This window comes from Oncorhynchus keta, chromosome 28, assembly GCF_023373465.1.
Source record: "Oncorhynchus keta strain PuntledgeMale-10-30-2019 chromosome 28, Oket_V2, whole genome shotgun sequence".
NCBI lineage: Eukaryota > Metazoa > Chordata > Actinopteri > Salmoniformes > Salmonidae > Oncorhynchus > Oncorhynchus keta.
Window position 1 is genome coordinate 48,255,995 of NC_068448.1, and position 12,975 is coordinate 48,268,969.

The following is a 12,975-nucleotide window of genomic DNA, read 5'->3' on the forward strand; positions in this document are numbered from 1 at the left end:
CTTTTTGCCCGTATGGAACATTTCTGGGATCTTTTATTTCAGCTCATGAGACATGGGACCAACACTTTATATGTAGCTTTTATAATTTTGTTCAGTATAGATTTAGTATCAACAAATGTCTATTTAACCAGTTGACACCATTTTTTTAAAAACTTGATACAGAGTAATTCCAACCCATTCACTTCAAACAAAATACATCAATGTATGGGAAATAATACAAGCCCCTTCAAGCATCACTTGGAACTAACATTTTGTTGTTTAGTCTATTTACAACACAACATTTTGAAATATAACATGTGCGTGCACTGCACTTCAATTTGGGTACAATACAAAACTTAGAAAATGTCATTAAGGCAATGTTGAAGTCACAAACACACAGAATCAAAGTGCAATCGGTTTAAAGAGAATGAGAGAGAGCGAGAGAGAAAGAGAGAGAGGCTGATTAACATTTGAATGCAGCTGTTGAATAACTATTGGTTTCAAATGTGACCGTTTTGCTCAATGTACATTTTAGACAGTGATGCTGCCATCGACTTGGCCAGCTCTTCGTCCCGTTTCCTTTGCATCTGAGAGTGATGAAACCACTCGTCATACTCTGGGTTGGCCACACACCTGTCCAGCAAGACATCATAGTGTCCGTTGCTGAGCCAACTCAACCAGACAGCGGGTTTGGACGAATCATCTTCCCCCAGGTAGTGCACCATGGTTGAAACTGTGGGACTCTCCAAGCTACCTCCTGTGGTTAGGTAAATGTTCACATTCAACATCTGACTCATCGCCAGAAGCTCCGGATAGCCCGCCCAGGCGCCGTCCTGGGCTGCATTGATCAAGAACTCCCCGACATCTCCCTCAATGATGGGGTTAAACTCATCCAGGTGGTCGGCGATATGGTGCATTGTCTGCTCTCTCAGCTCGCTGTGCATAGATTGCTCTCCGTAGGCGGCTTTGCACACCGCCCTGTACAGACAGTTGCCGTCAGGGATGATGTGGAATCTGTACTTGTGTGCCCTCTCCTGGAGGTACTTGTTTTGTTTCTCCACCTCCGCTATGTAGCACGTCACCTTGTCGTTGATTTCACACCTTTTTGCATCTCTCTGCGGAGACGGCTCATGTAGGACACGGAGCTCAAAGAGCTGCGCCTCGCCTGATGGAGAGTCCAGGTCTGAGTATTCACTGTCATTTTTACTTTCATGGGAGTCCACGATGTTCTGGCCTAAATGGGTCGACTGCGCCTCTAAGTTCTGATGGCGTTTTGGGTTCACAATGTCACTTGTGGCGGTTTTTCCCTTCCCATTTGCCATGTTCATTCTCTCCCCACACTTTCTGTAACTTGGTCCATCGTTTTTGTCGACGTTTATCAGGTTATTTTCACCTTCCACGTTTTGACTATCATTGAGTAGATCCCCTCTACCTCTCAAGTGATCAATGAAGTCCACAATCAAGTCTGTGTCCAAATGATCATCTCGGTCACGCGCCTGATTCACAACATCTTGCGAATATGAGTCCGACGGAGCCCGTTTTGTCTGGGTCTCCTTTATGATGTGCACTGGTACGTATCTCTCAACTCCGTCAGGCCGACGAATGATTATTTCTGCGGTAGAAGTGTAGTAGACTGGCTTCATGGAAGCAGCCTCGTAACATGAAAAAGCAGCGGGCATGTTTGCGGTAGATTGAGTCACTCCTTCCGGATTCCCGTTAGTCACTGTTGGAGTAAGCCCACTCGGTTTATTATTTGCAGAGTTCGTTGTTGTCCTGGGCAAATGGTCAGTAATGGTACCACTTGTGATAGTTATCGGAACTTTGCGAGAGGATCCGGGATAGTGTGTCAACGCACTGCTGTACAACTGCATTTTGGAAGACTCGCCTTTATACAAAACGCTAGAGCCCCAAGTGTTCCGGAAAGATGACAACAAAGGCCCAAAATACACCCTGTCATCAATAACAGCTAAGTTGTAGGATACGTTTCCATGGATCCAGTGTCTTGTACCCGTTGTCACTCATAGGACCGATTTTAGCCATCTTGCGTCAGCGTAGTCTCCCTAAATTTAGACCTGAAAAGTGTAACCGGACACTCTCCACTTCGTCTCCCCTCATAGCCAACTGTTGAAGTAGTTGTACGTAGAGCAGTAATGACCACAGCGAGGGAATTAAAATGTTTTGATGTGTCACAGTACACTCTCGGAAGTTCTCTAGTTCCAGTCGGCGGAGTCAGGGCGGCGTCGCCACTCCGGAATGCGCAATGCGTGCCAAAAGCTACATCACTATTAAGCGCACGGATATGCGGAAAAATGACTCACAACCCTCATTACTTCCTGAGAGTGAAGCGAGGTCCCGTCCTTGAAAGGATTGTAAAATGCCATTTTTGTTTTATATCCCGATTGTAATTCTATTCAATACAGCCTAATACATTTTATATTCATTAGCTTTTAAGTGGTTATTTGCCAATGTAGACTACTGTGCTTAAACACTTCAGTCATTATTTGTTTTTGTCCGTTTACAGTACGGAAAACACAGTATGGGAAATATATGTTAGACAATCAGTTATTACACTATTATTGGGGGCGGCAGGTAGTTTAGTGGTTCGTGCGTTGGGCTAGGAACTAAAAGGTTGCTAGATTGAATCCCTGAGCTGACAAGGTGAAAATATGTCGTTCTGCCCCTGAACAAGGTAGTTAACCCACTGTTCCTAGGTCGTCATTGTAAATAATAATTTGTTCTTAACTGACTTGCCTAGTTAAATAAAAAATAAAATAAAAAATGTTGTGCAACAATCTTTCATCAATATGTTATAGATCCCTATTAGGCCTACCTGACCTGTATTGTATAACCTGAATTAAACCACGTTACACATGGTCTTGAAATAGACATTACTCATCACACGGAGATCGTATTGGTAGATCTCCATTTCAACCAGCTAACATGTGTCATTGCATGTCAACTCAAGGGAAAGCTTGTGAACGAGCTATTTGATATGTATAAAGTTAAGTATAGGTTAATCAAACTGTTACCCCTAAACGTTCCTGTTAGGTAAATGGCAAATGGCAGGTATAGTTCTGAGGCTACCTGTTTTTATGCTCTTTCCTGCGCCATTGTTGTCGTTGTCAAAGTGAACATTTTTGGGGGGCATAACAAGGAGTTGACATGATAGCGCAAACATACTATCAGTATTTTTAAAATTACAATGTACAATTTTTTTAAACATCTAAAGCAGAGCTATGCAAACTACACAATATGAATGTATTTTCTGTAGGCCTTTTTGTCTATGGGGCAGAAAAGCTCATTAGCATGCATCAAATTGCATCCAATTTAGCATTTGGTATGTTGTTCATTCAGAAAAACACTTCATATTATTAATTCACTGAGATGTAATCATATTCAGAGTTACGTTTTTAGAAATTAACATTATACCAAATGAAATTGTCACTTTTAATATTATCAGATACTGTATATGATGACGATATGGTCTTGTCTCCACATTAACAATGTGAGTAGTTATCCCAAAGGAGGGAAGGCCGTAAGCAGACCGATATTCCCGCGTGGACAGATTTTGACCGGAGTGGACTCTCTCCCTTCGCCTCTTAATTTCTAATAGTATTCTTTCGAAACGTGCAATGTGTAGTTATCGCCAGCAGAGAGCAGCCCTGTACTTTGTCTGTGCTTTTCACGGTGACGTCATCGTGTGCACAGTATTCTGGTAAGGTACCGATTTTAATACCATAGGGGGTGGCGGCACGGGCCCTTTAAACATTGTGCCGTCCTCACATGGCCAGTGGACACGACATAGCACTATCTGACCCCTAGTTACAGAAAGAAAAGCAACAAAGTAACAGATTGTGTTGAATAGGAATAGGGGTGATCCCTTTTCACTGTGTTGCTTTCCATGGCCCCTCCCCAAGAGCCTGATATGCCTACAGAGTATATTGTTTCCTGGATAATCAATTATTATCAAATGTAGGCTTAACATATACAAGCTGGAAGTAGAATTTGGTCATATTTGTTGTGAGATGTTAATCAATTACATTTCAACCTTCATTCACCCATTCAAAAAGAGAGCCTGAAGTTTGCTGAATTCCCAATGTGTTATCACTGACTTCAACCATCTAAAAGCACAAATTCCAATCGAAAACCATGTCTGATTTTTGGTTTAGTTGTCATCTAAATGTGTTATCACTGCACTTTCAATCATTTAAAGCACAGCAAGTTAAAATGGGAATATAATGTCAGATATTTTTTTTTATTTTTACAACAACTTAAAGCGACAATATGTAACTTTTTTGGGCAACCCAACCAAATTTACATAGAAATATGAGTTATAGATCTGTCATTTTTAATTGAAAGCAAGTTTTAGAAGCGGTATATATGTTCTATGTGCGGTAATTCTATGCGTCCCATTCATTTAATGTTGTTTAAGCGTCTTTTACTTTTGGTTTTGTACACAGCTTCAAACAGCTGACAATACAATATGTTGGGAAACTGAAAAGATATTTCACAGCAATATAGAAGGTACAATGATTCTCTACATATTGTTTTTTTGCCACCAAGCAATGGAGGAACGATATCTGCATATTGCACATTTATGTGTTATCACTGTGTTTTATCTATTAGTGCAACCAAATGACCAGGATTGCAGTTGAGATTACATTAAAAGTACATAGTGAAAGTGATCAATCCTGTTTGAGAATCTGTAGATTATTACAGCATTTGTGAAGATCTCCACAGGCCTGCGACCTTGCATGCTATCTTGAACATGCAGGCTTTCTATGATTACATAAGAAGATATTTATAGTTACAGTAACCTTCAATTACCTTCAATTAACCTTCAATTAACCTTCAACTATTTACATTTGGTTGCGTTGACAACCAAACATAATTCAATATCCAGTTGGCCTACAAATTAATAATTGAGAAGTTGGATTCACGTCTGCATCTCAACCAAAAATCATAGTTAAAGAATAGGACTAAATAAAATCTAACTTTTAAATGCACTTTAAATACAGTTGATTTAGTCCTATTCTTTAACTTAGATTTTTGGTTGAGATGAAGACGTGAACCCAACATATTAATGATTTAGTTGTAGATTAAATTTGAAATCAACCAAAGCTTGAAACCTTAGTCCTATATGTACTGTCTAGTTTTAGTTGAACCCTGGGTTGAATTGAAACAATGGCTGTTGATGACTTTGCAAATGCTATAATAGGCCAAAATAGTATAATTAATAACTGTATGACTTATAAAGAATGGTTACATTTCATTTGCTTTCTTAAACCAACCTTTTGGAATGACTTCAAACGCAACAGTGAATTTATTTCGTTTTTATGTGGAGATCTCTCAATAATCATTCTCGCGATAGCGCATTGGTAGTCTTCAGTGACAAATGTCAAAGCTTGGTCAAAACCCTGGATAGGAGACCAAAGGGAGAGCTGTAGATAGATCAACTCTCCAGTAGGAGGTGATGCCCAGCCTATAGTTTTTTTCTGATAGTGGATATAATGTTGAAACGTTGTTTAAAAGGTACAAATTCAACATATTTTAGGTTTGTCCATGTTAAAAATTGGTTACCATGATGACATAATCCTGTGGTTGAACTCTCCCCCTCAAAACAGTTGTAGTTGATGTCTTTTTAAAAATCCAGACTATTTTCCACATAATTTCCATGTCACACAAAATATGCTGACAAATTACGTTGAAACAACGTTGATTCAACCAGTTTGGAACCCAGTTTGGAAATGCAGCATAACATGTATTGATTTATTTCGGCAATCACTCTCAAATGGTATTGAATAGATCAATCCTTACGGCTGACATTGGATATTAGCCTATCCCCGTTGACAAATTGACAACCATCACATTTGTTTCATAATGCATTAGCTAATGAAATAATGAATATGCAAATGAGGCTCGGCTATTTATGAAAACATGGACAAGAAATTGATACAGGAATAGACTAGCCAATTAGAGAAGCCGTGTATGAAATACTGATGAGAAGTAGCCCTGCCATGCTGCGGTTGTTGTGTTCAACATTGTGCCCTAAAACTGCTGCAAGATCTTCAATGCCCTTAGCTTCCATACCTACAGCTACGCATTTCAATTATAGCCCTACATTTGTAACATAAAAGTAGAATATATTCTAGCGGATGTTCGGCGAGATTGTGTTCACGTCAATGCAGAAGTAGATTTATGCAACCACTCCCAAATGCTATTTGAATTGATCAATGCAAGCATAAAATCGCTGACAGTCCTTACGGCTGACATTGGATATTAGCCTATCCCCGTTGACAAATTGACAACCATCCCATTTGTTGCATTATGCATTAGCTAATGAAATAATTAATATGCTAATAGGGCTCTGCTATTTAAATAAACATGGGCATAGAAATTGATACAAGGAATAGACTAGCCAATCAGTCCGAAATACTGATGAGAAGTAGCCTGCCATGCTGCGGTTGTTTGTTTTCAACATTGTGCACGAAAACTGCTGCAAGATCTCCAATGCCCTTAGCTTCCACACCTACAGCTACGCATTTCAAGTATAGCCCTACGTAATGTTAACATAAATAGTAGAATATATTCGAGCGGTTGTTCGGTCATTTTGTGTATATGCCATTGCAAAAGCCATGCTGATGTCAAGAGATTTTTTTTTTAGCTCTTCCCTTCTAAAGTGGGAGGATCTTTGTGCGTTCGAGTCACGCAGCTGTCAAAGATAGCTGTCACCCAGTTTCATGATCAAACACACATTGAATGAGAAAGGCTTCGCCAAGTCGAGCAGCGGACTTCAGGTAGCCTACCCCTGGCATAAGTAGCTCATTGCGCCTCAAACAATTGAAGAAGCCGAGGAACGGTTCTATGACTTGATTTATTTTCAATGAACGAAGCCGTTTAACCATTTGGAGTATAGGTGTGGAATATCCCGAGAAAAAGGATCTGCCAATTAAACGAATACAATTCGAGAAGAAGAAGGAAAAAAATTACTGCGCTCCTCTCGTGACCAACGTGAAAAGGGGATTTCTAACGGATATGAAGACAAAAAAGGGTAGGTCGCCTTTTTCCATCGGCGTGCCGATTTCGATAACACGCGTGTATCCAAAGATATATTGAGGGAGATCGCGCATAAGGCATTTCTCAATGCTAGCAACGCAGCCTATTGTTTGCTCCAGTCAAAACAGGGTCCCCCCTGTGTGCAGGCGGGCTGTCAAAATTGTTTTGCGTATATGCCTTTTGATTTAAACCGTTTCAAATGCAAGGAATTGTTATCTTTCAAGGTTGACTAGTTAAAGGCATCGAGTAAATAATCATAACCATTTTGTTATACAATAGTGTTGGATCCTTTAACTGAATAGCTTACTCTGAAAACTTAGTTCATGATGAACAAGTTTCCAATTCCTAGCTAATTCCTTTAGGGTACATCTGGGTGGATTGGCTAAATTAGAGGGCATCTCTAAACCCTTACGTCACCGCGCATTTAGTTCATTAAAATGTATCAAATGTGTTGCCCCGACGATGCAGTGTAAGTTCTCTCTGCTAGTTTAGCTGCAACATGGTTTCATTATCTCGGTATACGTTGTATTATGTGCCAGACTGTTGAATGAAATTAGATTGTGCGAAATGTGTAGCAGACTTCCAGAGCCCTGATTTTTTTTCTTTTTTTTTCTTCTCTCGATTGGCACAGCGTTCAAATCCTGACCTCCTTTGTGAAGTTGCTGTTGGCTTTCATTCTGCGACGCTGCTCTCGCATTCTTCGACCTCGTGTTAGACTACACGAACTTCTACACATTGTTTTAAACTTAGAAATTCCTTAAGAGTAGAGCTTATAAAACACTCAATCCCTCTCGGATGAGTAATAGACTTCCTTTTAAGTAAGAAATGAGTAACTCTTTCAAAAATGTTCAAATTGTAGTGAAATAATGGTTCGACGAACAAGATTCTTTTGTTTAGTCTTGATACGTTGACTTGCAACAAGTACCCCTCCCCCTTCCTCATACAATCCTACATAATTACCTCATTCCAACTTCAATGTTTTTTAGTTTAAAAAAAATCGATTTCCCACCCCTATGCCAAGGACAGATCTAGTGATATCCGGTACAGTATTTTGTTGACATGGAATGATGGACAACAGATGATGCCATGTTTTAGTTTTTACAATTTAAAACTTAAATAAGACCATCTAAATGATTAAAGTTGCCACAAAAAAAGTTAGATTTTTGAATGTGTTATTTTCAAGATAATATATATATTGTCCTGACTTTCAGGTTTTTGTCAAGGCTTGTGGTAAATAAACTATTTTGTATTAACTGTTTGATTAGGCGATTTTTAAAAAAAGAATAAGAAAGAAGCAAACAAATGGACTACAGATGTTTTTACAGCCTTGGGAATTGTCCCCCTGGAATAACTATTTCAGCTGTCTTGGGCCCTGCTGTAGCTTCCTGCACTGTGTCAGTGTCAACATGAAGAGGTGTTTGCTCAGTACAGTAGGCCTGCAGTATTTGTCGAGGCAGGTTTTATAACTGACACAGCATTGGAGCAGCCTGCCTTTGTGATGTCCCTCCTCTTCACCCTCTTTCCCCCCCCCCCTTCCTCCCTCTCTGTTCCACGAATCACATGGCTGAACATGACAGCTTGCTTCTGACACATCAGCTGCCTCCGCTAGAGAGCTAGCTTTTGGCACTGGGCTGTCGGAAGGTGGGTGGCTGACAGACCAGACCAGACAGACATACAGACAGACAAGGGTGTGTTGGGAGGGGGGGATTCTGGGGGAATTCTGACTGACATTCTTTCACACATCCGTTCTTCTCTTCTCCACACACAGGCATGATGACGTTGTCGGCCAGTGAGACGGACGAGGAGGACAGCATGGACGCCCCCTTGGACCTGTCATCCAGTACGGGAGGGAGCAGTGGGAAAAGGAAGCGGCGCGGGAACCTACCCAAGGAGTCAGTGCAGATCCTCAGGGACTGGCTATATGAGCATCGCTACAATGCCTACCCCTCTGAACAGGAGAAATCCCTGCTTTCCAAGCAGACGCAGCTCTCCACACTACAGGTATGCTAACACTTTTAAAAAAAATGTAACTAGGCAAGTCAGTTATGAACAAATTCTTATTTACAATGACAGACTACTGGGGAACAGTGGGTTAACTGCCTTGTTCAAGAGGCAGAATGACAGATTTTTACCTTGTCAGCTCGGAGATTCAATCCAGCAACCTTTCAGTTACTAGGCCAACGCTCTAAACACTAGGCTACCTGCCGGCTAAGCTGAACTCTCTAATGATCCTCATCGATTACATAAGGGGCCCTGTTCAAATACTTCAGCAATGCATCCTTCCTTCTTACCTTCCTTGAATTGCTTGCTTTCACTTATCTTATCACTTACAGATCTCAAGGAAATGAGGAAGGAAGGATAGAATCAGAGGGCCAGAGTGACAGGCCTCAGTGTTCATAGGTTTACCACCAGATGACTAGTAGGTCTGTGGCATGCAAAACAAATGATTGGCCGGAAACGCAATGTACAAGGACCTTGTGTTGTAAAGTCCTATCGCAGTTTTATGACACGTACGTAAACAAAGAGAGCATGATTGACACGTGGACAATGAACAGCTAGCAACCTTTCAAGGAAGCTTGATATTGCAACGTTCTGTCAGACGAGACACATCTGAAGTGAAACGACTTTGTCCTGTGTCCCAAATGGCTCCCTGATTCCCTATGTCGTGCACTACTTTTGACAAGTGCCCACATGGTTTTTCCCTTAGGGTTCTGGTCAAAAGTAATGCACATTGTAGGTAATAATAGGGTGCCATTTGGGGGACACACAGTGATTAGGAGGAACCAAGAACTCTGACTCTGCTCACTCACTCTGCTGGGTGGTTGGCGTGGGCTTGGCTGTAACGATCACACAGGAATTCCCCCCCCCCCCAGCCCTCTTCAAGCCCAGCTGTCTGGGAACAATACAGAGTCCTTTACATACTGAGAGCTCTAGGCTTTGAGCCATCCGTGGCTGATAATTGGCTGGGACAGAGAGGGAGAAGAGGGGGTGGGGGGGGCAATAGAATTGGGGAGGGCAACAAGACCTTACAGCATACTTGTGTTACCTGCCATGATGGCTTTTCAAAGGCCTAGTTTGAGTTTCTTGATGAGCACAGAAGTAGAACCTTATATTTTCTTGTCTGTCGTACTATGCTTTATAAGACATTAACGCAAGTAACAAAATAACATTAGTTGATGTGCAATTAGGTTGTCATAACAAGAGCTTTTAAACATTGTCTATAGGTATGCCAGAATATATACGATCAAGAGCAAGTTGTGCATATCACATATGCTCGTAGATGTTTCAGATATGATGCATGTTTTGCATACAACAGAAACGCAGCCATCTCACAATGTCATGCAAATATGTAAACCGTATGTAACCTGTTTTTATGTCATCGTGTGATATAAAGTATACGTTTGTGCTCTCCTTTTTCCCCCTTGACTTTAAAACAAGTTTTAACTTGAAACTATACTATATACTGAAATAAATGTTGCAATTTGCTCTCCTTCAGGTTTGCAACTGGTTCATCAACGCACGTCGGCGGCTCCTCCCGGAGATGCTGCGTAAAGACGGTAAAGACCCTAACCGGTTCACCTTCTCCCGGAAAGGCAGCAAGGGAGGAGACGGGGGCTTCTCTGATTCCAGCTCTCAGTCACCAAAGCACGCCACGGGCCCCGAGGACCGCTACGACCAGCGGGCGCTGCACCCCTCCAGCTTCGAGGCAGGTCTCCCCAGCCCCGGCATCCTGCTGAAGGCCGTATCGTCCCCTAAGATGTCCCCCTCCTCCTCCCTGGGGCCCGACACCACCGTGGCTCCCCGGCCCTCTGTCATCTGTCACACCACTGTTACCACCATGGCCATGCAGAAACAGGGCTCGAGTCCCCCCTCCTACCTCTCCTGCTTCCTCTCTAGCATTAACACAGATGGCAGTAGGGCCGCAGAGCTGCTGCATTCCACCACAGAGGCTCTGGGGCTCTTCAGATGCCGGGAGGAAGGGTTGGGCCTGGGCGCCCCGCCAGTGACCACCACCCACACCACCATGGAGTGTAACCTAAGCCCCCAGAGTGGGTTCTTCAACACCCCTCCCCCCACCCCCAGACATCACACAGGACTTCAGTGGCTTCCAGCTCCTAGTGGATGTGGCCCTCAAGCGGGCGGCAGAGATGGAGCTGCAGGCTAAACAACTGGTTTCTTAAAGGGGAGGGAAAGAGAGATGACAACCCAGTTGTTGTTGTCTCTAAATGAACTCCTCACATGAGTTCAGTGACTGTGCAACAAAGAACAAACACAACTCAACAAGCCTGATAACTTATATTTTTGGTATACATTGGTGTACAAAACTATATCAAGGTGCCTTGGCTGTTAGTTCTTTTTTTATTTTGTCATATGCGTGTATGTATGTATCTATGTGCATCTTTTTTGCACACAGGACCAAAAAGATTTACGGACAAAAAAAGTGCTGCCTGTCTTAAAACATTTCCTATGTATTTTACTAGAGCAAGGCATGAGGTCATACAAGTGTTCTGCAGGTGAGGGAGGGTGGTTCTCCTCTCCTCCATTATGGGATATGTAGTTTCCAGATGTGTTTCACGTTTTACATTTCAGAGATCAGTTTGCGATGGTTTCCACTCGGCCTTTCGCACAATAGGGCCGAGTTAGGGTCCCCATCTCTCATCTCAGTGTCTTAAAACATACTTTGCTCTTGGGATCTATGATGAACTTTATCACTACTGTAGAAAGGGTTCTGTGTTTTTTTTTCATAAGAGTATAGTTTTTGTTTTCTTTTGAATTTTGTTTTTATACCTTTTTGATATTTTATAAGAAAGTAAACCTCTCGTCTTTGTTTTGATTAAGCGTTTTCCTATACGAAGGGATCATTCAGATGAACTATGTAGCAAGTTCCTAGTCTGAGCCTTCCTCCCCTCCTCACATAGTGTCTGCAGCCAAATTGGCACCCTATTCCCTATATAGTGCTCAAAAGTAGTGTACTATGTAGGGAATAGGGTGCCAATTTGGGACACAAACCTGTGTAGCGATGGCCAGTTAACTGGAAGAACAACACTAAAATAAGATTTTTTTCATTTGAAGTCACCAGCAGCGGAAAAAAATATAGCATTTTCTAAATCACCAAAAAGCATTTTATGTACAAAAAAAGGACCATGTTTGTGTACAGCGATTGTGACATGACGCCCAATGATGTGATTTCCTTTCATACTGTGCAATGTTTGTGGCAAATAAGGGGTCACATATGGGATTTAAATAAATAGTTGTTTTCTACTACGCTTGCCGTTTCACTGTTGGAACACTCGATCACATTGACTACATCTAAGGATCAAGAATCTTCTCAGGCGATTGCCCACTAGAATCACGTAACAGCAGTAGCACAGAATGTAGAGCGATATGAGTTCCATCAATCATACATTAGTGCTACATGAAGAAAAAAGGCAGGGAGAGGACAGAAATAGCACTTTGATGTGTGTGCATGTGCCTGTGTTTCTACATGCTCTCTGTCTCGGTCTCATGAGTCATTCTATCCTGAGACATTCCTACGTGTGTGGAGCTCTGGTGAGCCTAAGTCATTAGCATAATCCTGTATAAATTAGTACGAGATGACAGCAGACGTTTAATCTGACAATTAATCTTGATGGTTGTACAATTGTCTCAAATCAAACCGTGAAGGACCTCGGCGTTACTCTGGACCCTGATCTCTCTTTTGACGAACATATCAAGACTGTTTCAAGGACAGCTTTTTTCCGTCTAAGTAACATTGCAAAAATCAAACTTTCTGTCCAAAAATTATGCAGAAAAATTAATCCATGCTTACTTGTTACTTCTAGGTTAGACTACTGCAATGCTCTACTTTCCGGCTACCCGGATAAAGCACTAAATAAACTTCAGTTAGTGCTAAATATGGCTGCTAGAATCCTGACTAGAACCCCAACATTTGATCATATT

At 41.7% G+C, this 12,975-nt stretch overlaps 2 protein-coding genes across 2 annotated transcripts; one reads left to right on the plus strand and one right to left on the minus strand.

Moving 5' to 3' along the window:
* Window positions 1-15: 15 nt before the first annotated feature.
* On the minus strand, window positions 16-4,772 carry LOC118361518 (OTU domain-containing protein 1-like). Its single transcript, XM_035741523.2, has one exon. It carries the CDS (start codon window positions 1,848-1,850, stop codon window positions 480-482), a length of 1,371 nt encoding a protein of 456 aa, XP_035597416.1. The 5' UTR covers window positions 1,851-4,772; the 3' UTR covers window positions 16-479.
* Window positions 4,773-6,355: 1,583 nt separating this feature from the next.
* On the plus strand, window positions 6,356-12,297 carry LOC118361519 (homeobox protein AKR-like). The gene is given in 4 exon segments (XM_035741524.2): window positions 6,356-7,030; window positions 8,804-9,036; window positions 10,532-11,109; window positions 11,111-12,297. Coding segments are annotated over 4 exon segments (933 nt in total). The 5' UTR covers window positions 6,356-7,014; the 3' UTR covers window positions 11,217-12,297.
* The last annotated feature ends 678 nt before the right edge of the window (window positions 12,298-12,975 follow it).

Coding starts and splice junctions, on each gene's coding strand:
- LOC118361518 (XM_035741523.2), bottom strand. CDS start 1,850: ATGCAGTTGTACAGCAGTGCGTTGACACACTATCCCGGATCCTCTCGC.